At 42.8% G+C, this 12,335-nt stretch overlaps 1 protein-coding gene across 1 annotated transcript in view; it reads right to left on the bottom strand.

Annotated features, from left to right (window-relative positions):
* Positions 1-4,482: 4,482 nt before the first annotated feature.
* The window catches only part of grik4 (glutamate receptor, ionotropic, kainate 4), a 148,835-nt gene continuing 140,982 nt past the window's right edge, over positions 4,483-12,335 (bottom strand). Inside the window, exons 13-19 of the mRNA XM_069668079.1 lie at positions 11,855-11,964; positions 10,279-10,452; positions 9,676-9,841; positions 8,546-8,771; positions 6,606-6,734; positions 6,335-6,453; positions 4,483-4,872 (exon numbers count right to left, since the gene is read on the bottom strand). Of these exons, the coding sequence (XP_069524180.1) occupies positions 4,483-4,872; positions 6,335-6,453; positions 6,606-6,734; positions 8,546-8,771; positions 9,676-9,841; positions 10,279-10,452; positions 11,855-11,964 (1,314 nt within the window). The remainder of the gene's footprint in view (positions 4,873-6,334; positions 6,454-6,605; positions 6,735-8,545; positions 8,772-9,675; positions 9,842-10,278; positions 10,453-11,854; positions 11,965-12,335) is intronic.

Here is a 12,335-nt window from a genome sequence, read left to right as displayed (position 1 = left end):
GATATAGAGCAACAATATGAAAATAATCAGACATTTCTAAGGTATCATGTTTTGGCGTCCTAGAACTGGCTTGAAAAAAATAAGGATTTTATGTGAAGCATCTGTTAAAAAACATTTATACACAAAGACAGGGCTGATTATAAAATCTAAATGTATGAGATGTGAGCTGTTAGAGCGGCAAAAAGCACCACTCTAACCAAGCTATAGCTCACAATCCTGGCAGAATAACAATCAACTACAGGGAATTTGGTATTGCTATGTACTACAATTGGGTAAACTTGAGGAGTGAAGTCGATTTTCACAGACCTCCGCAGGCACTCAGTGCTCATCATGGCCGCCATAAATCCAGCAGCAGCTTAGCGAGGCCGTGGTGGGTACGGATGTGATGAATTTATGGACCTGGAGCAGCAGAAGCATGAGCAGGATTAAATGAACCTGACACAGCAGTGACATACAGGTGGCTGTGAGTGTTTAGGTGTGTTTGTCACTCTTGATGAGAGTTATGTGGCTGCAGGGGAGATGCTCTGCGACATGCAAGTGGGTGACTAAACTCGTCATGGAAAGATGGTGAGACAGGCACTCAGAGAGGAGAGAGAGAGAGAGAGCAGAGTCTGAATTAAAGCATAAATCAGATGCAGTTTGTTGTGTGGCAGAAATATCCACTAAAAAATCACAGCGATAGATGGACTACGGCTGAGTGGAAGCAAATATAGCACATGAGTGAGTTGTTAAACTCATTAGCCCCCCGTAAAGACTTCCCACCCACGCAAATTCTCAGCTGTTTAACGGATTCACAAGGGCGCAGACGCTAATTCAGTTATGGGAGAGAAAGGAGAGGTAGATGCATCGCCTCCCTCTGGTTCACTCAACAAATCATCATGTTTACTCAGCTAGAAAGCCCATACATCCTCATACTGCTCCCCTGCATGAGGAAACGGAGCAGCATATTTCTCCTTGCTGAATATTAAAACTTGGAAACAAAGTGCACTCAGAGGCTGTTTAGCATGGCAGATCTGAACAGATTAGAAGGTCAAATACATCAGAGTAAGAAAAGAGACAAACCCATAACCCAGCAGAACGGAGGTTGTTTTTTAGAAATGTTTTTATAATGGGATAAAAATGTCAACATAAGAAAATAAAGCATATAAAATATAGCAGCCAATCCCTGCCATCTCACTCAGAGTTCTCCCAGCGAAGGCCGCCCAGTGTTTCAGTGGGATTTCTTTTAATTCTTACTCCACTGCTCGTCGTGCCTTCAAGGTAATTGGCAATCTCATTCCAACTACGCTTGATTTAGCACCCCTGTAAATGTTTTGAGTGTTTAAGGAGTTAGCATCGGGTGCAGCGAGAGCCTCCTCACTCTCATGAGTTTCTTAGTGACAGCAAACGGATAGAAAGTTCTTTTATAAAAGTGGTAATGAAAAGTGGGCGTTTTTTTTCTGTTATTTTTTTCTTGGCCATTTGCCTTTAACAAGTTATTATAAAAGAAATATAGAAAGGTAACATTAACTGTCTGTGAGGAGTTTCTTTTTTTACCATAATGCTCACAATCTGTGTATGTGTGTGTCTATATAGTTGATGTGCCCACATAAACAGTATACACATGTAGACCTGTATGTAGTGACACTTTGGACCATGACTGGGGAACCCTGATGATCAAACTGTATTTACACAACGTCTGTTCGACATGAATCATTAATGACTTGAGGAGCAGGTGCAGCGGCACTCTTAACATAATGCCTCTGTAATTCCCTTTTAATTCTACGGGGTGCCGAATCAAGCAGATTCAGTGCCGTTTCAAACACCGCTGAAATCTTGTGGGATTTCAGACGCGCTGCAGACCTGGATCGAAATGCCATCTGAGGACCTGAAACCCTTTTCAGCTCCTGATTGGACTACATTGAAAAAGTGGGGGAAAAAATCCCACTCATTTGCTATTCCAGTCCTCCAATTGTTCAAAACCATCAATTCTCTGTAAAGTACAATGGCGCTAATACTGCAGCACACTCCAGGTCTGTCAGCGGCTGATTCACATGCTCACCAGCCTCTGAAACGGCACACCAATCACAGCCCTTCATGCAATAACAAGTGCTTAAAAATATAGAGGCAGTTTGGGTGAAGTCATATATCTAGATGTTAGTGTGCAGATGGAAAAAGAAAAGGATTGAATGATTCAGCAACAGGGCGACAGAGGGAAGACACGTACAGTATGTCTGAGACATCTGCTCTTACTATTAATAAGCATTAAACATAAAAACATTAAATGTGAATGGGTTTAATTACTTTGTGCCTTTGGCAGGTTTTGTTCCAGGGTTAATGTCTTGTTTTCTTTAAAGGGGCTGCTCTGTTTATGTGCCAATCTACTATCTTAGTTCAATGGATATATTCTCCTTGATATTTTATTTGGTAGTGTCACTATTCTCCTCTCTCTTTTGTATGACAAGAATCTGAGTGTTGTCAGACCATTCAGGAACTCGGCAATATGTAGGTTGGTTTCTTTTTACGTCAAAGAGAGATGCTGCTGCCTTGTTTGATTCGTGGGTGGATGCTGGGGGCAAGTTTGAATTGGAAAAGAGGTTTTGATTTGTGTGTAGGTATGAGGAGCCATTTTCATTGTGTGTCATGTGAAGAATGAGACTTGACTGACATGGAAAAGAAAGACGAAAGCACGGAGAATGAAGGTTGCTACTTTAAAGAGAATATGCAGGGAAGCTGCAGGTGAAAAATGACAAAGATGAAAAGTGAACGTGGTTTATAAAAAGTACAAGAGATACTGCAGCGGTACCTTCAAGCTGTGTAGAGTTTGGTGGCCTAGTTCTGAGGGATGATGATTGACAGCACCTGATGGCCATTTCTACGATGATGGACAGATCAGAGATGAAGAGGAGCAGTGTAGACACGAGGATGACCGCTGATTCCCTCTGTGCAACAGTCAGACTATCATACAGGAACACCTTTAAACCAGGGGGCTCAGCTGGATAATACTAAGTCACAGTCTGTGCAGACAGTTATCTAAGAGGATGCTGGTGTTTGTTCTCGTGGTTGTACTGCAAACAAAGACAAATAACTGAATTAATACTGTTTGAAAAAATGATTGAAATTAGAACAATGTGATTCTGACTTTGATTTTACCACTTTGAAAAATAGTCGACTGAGTCAATCAGGGAGGAAAATCTGCCTCTTTAAAACCTGATTAAAATACTCGACGTCTAGTTTCCTTTTTTCAAAATAAAAGTATGAAAATGTCAAGGAGCTTCTCGGCTGTGAAATACTCCTCCAAAGCAGTGTGTAAAACATTACATCCGATAAAAGTTTAACTGCTTTGACATTTAACAGAACTCAAGTCAACTGCTGATATTAAAACTTACTTTACCAGGGACTTTTTTTCTGTTTGGTTGTGATATACGCTCGGTTTCATTCCCACACTGGCTCTTCCTCATGAAACCTGAATCATTCCGGAGTATGTGAGACGGAGAAAATCACTTCTAACGGAGAGTGTTTGCTGAGCAGGAGACAGCGTGTGTATTTTTAAGTGAGAGCTCATAAAGAGGACAAATGATGAGACAATAAACATGTCATGGTGTTTAAGATGTACGACAGATGGAGGAGACACAAAAGAAGAATAAAATAAATGGATGTCGTTGTGTGTGTGTGTTAAGCCATCAGCATTTTAAGCAGGTATTCAAAACAGGAAATCATACTTTCAGCGACTCAGCCACCGGCAATCGATCATTCAGCGAGCTGCCGCCAACACGTGTGGACATGCATCGCTGTCTTTCAGAGATAGCAACAGTTAAAACATTTTTTAATAGAATATCACTACTAGAAAAGGAGTCCGTCTGACTGTCTCTGCTTTGTTTGTTTTCTTGGTTCAGTTTGTTGTTTTCTCAAGGCTGTGGTGCTTTCTTCAGCCACAAGATAACACTCATGGTTTTTGGCACTTTCAAAATAAAAGGATTTGAAGGATGACCTTGCATTAGTCTGTTTGTCTTTGCAGCTCTTCAGAGGCAATATACGTTCATACAGTAAATTGTCAGATAAAAAAAGGAACTCGTTTAAAGTTTTTTTTTTTTAAGAACAATAGAATAACAATATTCAGTACTGATAATCCAACAGAGGACAGAAATAATTTAAAAAGGGGAAAAAAAGGAAACAGCACAATGATAAATGACTGAAAATACTGCATAGTACAAATGCCCCGTAGCTGTTTTTGTCCGTCCTGTTTCACACGGTACAAAGGGCCAACAGGGACAGACCACAACGAGACAGACTCATCAGTTTTTCCTCGGTCCAACGTAAAAATTCACCCAAGGAGATTCCAAAACTGCCTACTGGCTGCTGCCTCTAGGGCAAAACAAAGTTCCCAGCATCGTCCTGCCCTTTAAGATCAAGCTCCGAATGGCTGAATCAAAACAGCATGTGATCTCTGATCCCTGGAAAGCAGAGAGGTGGCTGCTGGGAAAGTCAGTCCTGTTGTAATGGTTATTCAGGTTCACTACTATTTGTGGTCTTGTCCCACTCTATGCTCTCCTCACTGTGCGTGGGGGAGGGGAGGGCCCCAGTGGCCCCTCCAGGACGCATCCTCAGTCCCTGGAAGCGCCGGCACTCGGGGCAAATGCGGATGTGGCTGCACCCCCTCGCAACCAAGGCGGCCTCCTGTGCCAGTCTGTGGGAGAGGGGTTCAGGCAGTCCGGTGCCTCCGCACAGCTTCCCGTTGCTGAGGCTAACGGCGGCAGCTCGCGCCCGGCGCTCCTCCAGTGGTAAAGGCCTCGGCCGCATCATGGAAGACGACCGCCGGCGCCTCACCTGCAGGCTGTCACGACACAGGACGATCCCGTGCAGCTCCCGCAGCATCTCCTCACACACTGACTGCTGCAGGTACACACACAGGGAGAGAAAGAGAAGGGAGAGGGGATAAGAGAGGGAGAGAGGGGAGAGAGGCCAGACAACTCACTGACTGACTCACTGAATCAGGACAGACTGATGGACGTCACAGACACGAAACACAAACATTTCATGGTTATCGTTATATTCAGTGTAAAGTGGTAGATCAGCAGAGACATTGTTGCTGTAGCTTTAACAACTAGCGGTAAATATAGCAACACAGAGTGCAGATATAATGTAACCTTACTTTTCAGACACAGAGACACACACACACACACACGTTACCTCCTGGACTGATGATACTATATGTAAACCAATCATCATCACACAAGAGCTACATGAGCAGATTAACAACTATATGCATACAGGTATGAACTGACACAAGCACACACTCAGATACACACAAACACACCCGCAGAGATCGAAAATCAAACTGCCGCTAACAAAGAAGAAATCACATGAGTTGCTTTTTGACTTTCACATTCTGAATGTTTATTGAATTAAAATCACAGTGCGGAGTCCATTTGAAAAGACAATTTCAAGCACCTTTAAAAGGAATCACATCAGATATAATAAGAACACTTCATGCACAACTTTCTCTGATATATTTCTCAACCATTTTTTTTGTTAACAGCTTCTCCGCTTTAAGAACAGCGCAGCAGAGCTCCTTTACAACATGTTTTTTGTAATCTAAATTGGCTTAATAAAAATGCTTTTTAAAAAAGCAGGAGTTCTTCACACGACTGGACACCCTGCTCATCTTGCTTTCTAGTCCTCACCCCTGATGAAGCTACACTAAAACTTTACATTGTAGATATATAATTTTGATATATTTCTTATAACTTTGCACAGGCAATAATACTTTCTGTTACATAAATTATTTTGATCCCCACAAACTTCTGGTAAAAACTAGTCCCCTTCTCCCTGTCCTTTATCCTCTGATGGGATGAATGACTTCTGCTGTCTGATAATTTGATTTCAAGTAAGAATGGGCACACAATGCCAGACATCTTTAAAGTTAAGATGATAAATTAAGGCTAAGATAAAACAACTGCAATTATATTAATGAGTAAACTCTCATTGGCAGCACCCACTTAGGCTGTATTAACCGCCTGTAATATTCAGCTACATTCAATATTCAATGTAATGCACGATATTCTAAGTAATAAATGTATGTATGAATCTTTTACTGCTACAAAGGGAAAATAATCCATATATGCATTTACTCTTAGTGAGGCATAAGTGAGGTATATCTTTGGGTTTGTGCTGTTTATGTCTCATAGGCTAGAAGTTGGGTGTCACATGGAACCCAGGAGAAGGACGAAGAAGACGTCTGCTACACTTCCTGTCAGAGCTAGAAGCTTGGAAGCCTCGCAGCCCCCCGAGGGTGAGGGTACCAGGGACGGGAGAGGGAGACAAAGCAGATGCAGGTTAGATAGCCCTCTCTCACCTCATTTCCTGGTGCCTGCCTTAACATCCAGACAAACTCCAGCACTGCCATGAAGATAGCCACCAGCAGGCCGCACACCAGCACCACGAAGATACCGCCAATGTTCTCCATGCCCAGACCTGGAGACAACAGGACAGGGCGGGAGCAGTGGGAATGAGAGGGAAGGGGATGACAGTGAAAGGGATTTGTTTAAGTGTCGTTCCAAACACGCCGTCTGACAAGCTTATGTGGAGCAGAAGAACAAGCAGATGAGGATTAGCCGGAGACAAACCTTTGGCACGGTGGTCCTCCTCTTTTGGACACTTGCCACCATCCCACCACTTCCTCTTGAGGATCTCCAAACGATTGTCCTCCTGCATTTTGAGGATGGCCAGGTCAAATTCATCACGGTACACTGACCCTGCAGGGACGAGAGACGGAGAGTTATATGTTTAGGTAGATATTTAGTTAGACATGTACATAGACGAGTATGTAGGCAGGTAGGCAGATAGACGAGTATGTAGGCAGGTAGGAAGGTAGACATATGGGTAGGTAGGAAGTTGGGTAAGTAAGTAGGCAAGGAGGTAGATAGATAAGTAGAAAGTAAGTAGGTAGGTAGGTAGATAAGTAGATAGATATGTAGGTAGATAAGTAGATAAATATGTAGGTAGGCAAATAGACAGGTATGTAGGTAGGTAGGAAGATAAGTAGGTAAGTAGATGGATAGATATGTAGGTAGACAGATACATAGGTAAGTTGGAAGGTAGGTAGACAGGAAGATGGGTAGGTAGGACAGTAGGTAGGAAAGGAGGAAGGTAGGTAGATAGGTATGTAGGTAGATGGGAAGGTAGGTATGTGAGAAGGTAGAAAGTTAGGCAAGTAAGTAGGCAAGGAGGTAGATAGATAAGTAGAAAGTACGTAGGTAGGTAGGTAGAAAAGTAGGTAGGTAGGTGAATACATATGTAGGTAGGCAGATAGGTAGGTAGGTAGATGGGAAGGTGGGTACATAGGTTTGTTAGTTAGGTTGGTAGGTAGGTAGATAAGTGGATAGATATGTAGGTAGGCAAATAGACAGGTATGTAGGTAGGTAGGAAGATAAGTAGGTAAGTAGATGGATCGATATGTAGGTAGACAGATACATTGGTAAGTAGGAAGATAGGTAGACAGGAAGATGGGTAGGTAGGAAGGTAGGTAGGAAAGGAGGAAGGTAGGTAGATAGGTATGTAGGTAGATGGGAAGGTAGGTATGTGAGTAGGTAGGAAGTTAGGCAAGTAAGCAGGAATGGAGGCAGGTAGGTAGAGCAGTATGTAGGAAAGGAGTAAAGTAGGCAGATACAATAAAACACAATGACAACATGTACAACAAGCTTAGGTGACGCTAACATGACTTAAAACTGTACCTACCAATAAAAAAACCTACTTATGTCCAGTGATAACTTCACTCTGTTTATCCAAATGACTTTTTCATGACTTTTTCATCTTATTTGCTGCAGTAAATGGGCAACTATGTTGCTCCATTTGAAAACTTCAAACAAAGTGATTACAATAGGACTCTAAATATGGGATTAAAGGGCTTACAACGGGTTTGCTGTGTTCTGCAGGTCACATCACAGTATGCGGTACAGACATCATCCGCTTAACACTGGGTTTACCTTTCCTTTAAAGATCAAAGGAAATGAAATTAATCTTGTTTACTTTAAGGTGTGTTTTTCTTCCACGACTCAACCTGAGATCAAAGTGTAAATAAATCCTGTGTTTATTCTCTCAGAGCAGCGAACCAGTCGTACAGTGAGAGTTCCACATTCAAACAGGAACAATATTTCACATTCCCTTTCTCTCTTTCTTACCTCTCCCATCACAGCGGGGAGACAGCCGCTCTATTAAAGTCTCGTAGTAAGTCTCTTTTGAATTTCTCACTTTTTGCATCACTCTCTCCCAGGATAGCAACTAATAGTTTGGCTTTTCTAAGGCTTTACTTTTCAATGTAATTCACCAATGTGACGTTTATGGTGTATCCTACGCTAATACCCCTGCTCTTCATTCCCCTTCTTAGCTTTTGTATGACTTATGTTGTGTATTTAAGCGAAACCATCAGCTTTTATCCTCAGCTGACTTCATTTTACATTGAACTTTTGTTCCCCTTTATGTCTCCATTAAACTGCCTTTTAGACGTTGATATTAAGCAGGTCTCCCACCTGTGTGAGAGAACTGTTGAGTTATTTTCTCCACTCACCCAGTGGCATGCCGATCCCGTAGCCCTTTGTGTCCAGCAGTCCTCCAATCTGCGTCAGATTGCAGTTCCTCTGGCGGTAATACTCGTTCATGGTGCTCTCCAGCAGGTAGGCATAGTTGGAGTTGAGGACACGGGCGATCCCCTCCTCCGTGCTCTTCACAAACACACTGGGCTGTTTTGAGTGCATGAAGTTCCACATACGCTGGTACGTCTGGTAGCGAGAGTTCTGCAGAGCAACGAGAGGCGAGAAGCAATCAACAGTCACATTCAGATGTGGGAGACAGTAAACAAAAGTCTATCAGTCATATATACATATTTGTTCAGTTTCTTCGTAGAGGTGCAGATTGGTTTTTCATTTGTTTTTCTTTTTCATTTTCTCCACTGATGGAATTATTCAAACCCTCATATCCTCCAAAGGCTGTTTTGCAGTTGAAATATGGATATTTTTTGTTAGCATATATTTTTCTGCTTGTGTAGCTTCAGAGTGTCCCCACCTGTCCTCTACTTTCTCCCGGCCTGCCTTCTCAGAGTTATTCAAGGTCCAGTGAACATGAACGTGTAATGAAAGACAAGGATAATATCTCTTTCTCCTTCCTTCCCTCCATACCATCCTTCACTGTCCCTCTCCTTGTAACACTATCTGTTTCTGTTTCTCTCTCTCTCTCTCTCTCTCTCTCTCTCTCTCTCTCTCTCTCTCTCTCTCTCTCTCTCTCTCTCTCTCTCTCTCTCTCTCTCTCTCTCTCTCTCTCTCTCTCTCTCTCTCTCTCTCTCTCTCTCTCTCTCTCTCTCTCTCTCTCTCTCTCTCTCTCTCTCTCTCTCTCTCTCTCTCTCTCTCTCGTGAGGTCAAATACTAAAGCATAATATTGGATAGTGTGTGCCTCTCTTAAGGCCATGGACAGTGCCACATTTCCCCAAGGAGAGGGATATTGAATTGCTGTGTCGGGGAACAGACAGGAAACAGATAAAACCTGTGGTTAGATGAGGAAGACAGGAAGGACAGGAAGGTGATCAGGAGGATAACACAGCTGATGGCCCATTGATCACAGCAGGTGAGGTAAGGTGTGTATGTGTGTTGGTGTTTTAAGAGTACAAACAATCGATCACATGCAATTATGTGTTTAACCTCTGACCTGAAAGAAGGTCATCGTGGATCCTCCATGCATGGTGCCGTACTCTATTGCCGTCTGATCTGCCAGGTCGTCTACAGACTCTATCGGCACCTCCATCCTCTGCACCGTTAGGAAGGCAGCCAGGTTGGCGGTGTAGGATGAGATGATGATTAATGTGAAGGCCCACCTGTGGAGGAAAAGCAGGAGACAAGGACATATGTATTCAGCTATAAAAGTATGTAAATGTGCGGGCTGGTGTATGAAGACAGATTGTCTGGGTGAAAATGTAGGAGGGTAAAAAACATGCGCACCTGAGAGGGGAAGACACTGCAGGTTTTCAGAGGATGACGGGGTAGATGGATGAATATGGGGGTGCGTAAGGATGAAGGTGACGACGCACAATTTGGATGAAAGGAATTAAGTGTTTTCTGCAAAGGCAGACATACACAGTGTCACATATACGATGCATGAAGCCTTAGAGCTGCCATGTCCTGGAAATCAGGAATTAAGCTTCACGTAATAAGATGAAATGCATTCCAATCCAGCAAGAGTTGGATGACTGTGTGGATTTAAGTTGAAACATGCAAATGCACTCAGGCTTGTGTCTTTGCAGGGAATACTAACCACACTCCGCTGACACATCTCGTGGACAGAGCTCGGGGAGCAATGGTGGACCCTTGCTGCATGAAGCCTCCAACAGGGAACCAGAAACTGTTGCCCAGCGAGTACTGGTTGATCAGCAGGTTACAGCGACCTTTTAGACAGGGGTGGGGGTTGTACCACTCATAAGGTGTCAATCTGGGGAGGATGGAAAAAACTGAGAGAATCACTGGAGGAGTTCAGCCAACATGAGCAGGAATGAAAGTTAGATAAGGTATTCTGACGGCAGCAAAACTCAAGAGACAGAGCAAGAGAAATGGAGAAAGAAAGAGAGAGATAGATAAGGAGCAAAACAACTCAATGTTCCACGGAGTACAAAGTCACCTTGGCTCTCTAGAGAGAGAACCAACCTGTTTTTCATTCCCCCTGTGCTGCCTACTTAAAAAGAGGCAGTGAAAGAAATGTAATTGTTATGTTGAAATGGTGCTGCAAACTCCAGTTATGTGACAACTCTGTTTGGTGCTAGTGCTGTCTCTGTGCTGAAACCAAGGTGTAATTTACTTCTGATCTCCAAAATGTAAAGATAAATATGAAGCAAAATAAAGGTACGCATGAGGGGTGTAAAGGAGAAGGCACTTAAAGGATAGTGGCACATTTTTTAGTCTGTCTTAACACAGTACTTTAAATGTTAATAAATGGTTGCTGTGATCATTCCTCCAGTTTATTCTGGCTGGGACAAGATCTACTCCCTGATCCAGTGGGCATTTTCCAAAGATTTAGGAGGAAATTCCTGCTTTATGTTTCCCTGGACTGTGATGAAGGAATATTTACAAAAGTGCTGAAGCCTCATAGTTGCTCCTCTAGCTAAACCTAGTGCTATAATCGAGATTCTTTGTGGCCAGGACAGGAGAAAGAATCACAGCTACAGCTACTGAACTTTGGAAATGTTAAATTGTGCACATGAAAATTGTTTTAGGGCAGACCTGAATAAATGAAAACCTTTTCATTAATGCAGATTTAATACCCTGTATACCGTGTAATATTGTTCTGAAACTAACTTTTAAAGAAACAGATGTGCAGCGCATATTATCCACATAATTGTAATGATGAAATGATCGCTCAGCTTCTATAGCGTAATTGCAGTACATCACCTTTAAAGCTCTCTTTTGAGGAGTAATGCATCATCAGCTCTGGGGAGCCATAATTTGTTTCTAAATGGTGTCATACGAGAGGCACAATTTGCATTTATGATAAAGCATCAACATCAGATATCGTGTAATTTAATAATGTTTCAGTTGTATAAGCAATAATAATTTGCAGCAGCAGTTTAGTCAGTTCCCTTCCCAACCAGCAGGTGTCAGTATAACGCTGGGGACCCACTGCTGGGAGGAGACTCTCTCTCTCTCTCTCTCTCTCGCCTTGATGTGGTAGATCAACTGAAGAAAAGCGAGAGAACAGACACCTGTTTCCTCCTCTGTATAACCCCCAAATAAACCTGTTTGTGTTCATACTCTCTGTACTCTACCCCTCTGTTTGTCTCTTCTTGTTTTCTCTCTCCCTCTCATCTGTGCAGCGTGTATTTTACAGTTTAGCTCTTTACCTTGCCACCAGGAAGAGGACGCAGCTGACAGCCAAGTAGGCCAGAAGCATGAAGAGCCAGACTCCAGGGGAGAAGGGATCAAGGAAGGAGAAGTAGCCCGGCCGACGTCCCTGAAACACACAAACACACAGAGCGCAGGGTTAGAATCATTAAAGCCTGCACACAGTGTTTAACTTTGATCCTGTGTTCAATCACACAAGCCAACACAACATGGGCTTCTGTTGAATGTGCAGTTGAGAGGCTAACTACTCCCTTGTAAAGGTGAAGATGAACTAATTAGCATGCCGAAAATCTTAGTCTTTAACATCACCTCTGAACGGTGAGTGTGCCGATTAATTAAGGAGCAATGTTGCTGAATTTCACTGCTGATTATTTTGCCACCGAGCTCCATTTGGTCTGTGTTTAACAACATGTACTGCCGCATGTGTAATTTGGAAACAATAAAAAGGTGACTGGGACAGTAAATAAAGGGATTTGGATG

The sequence above is a fragment of the Semicossyphus pulcher genome, unplaced genomic scaffold (genome assembly GCF_022749685.1).
Source record: "Semicossyphus pulcher isolate SPU_LCO1_2020_fin unplaced genomic scaffold, fSemPul1.0.p SCAF_19, whole genome shotgun sequence".
Classification (NCBI taxonomy): Eukaryota; Metazoa; Chordata; class Actinopteri; order Labriformes; family Labridae; genus Semicossyphus; species Semicossyphus pulcher.
Note: the sequence above shows the minus strand (reverse complement) of the source record. Positions and strands in the feature narration are given on the sequence as shown.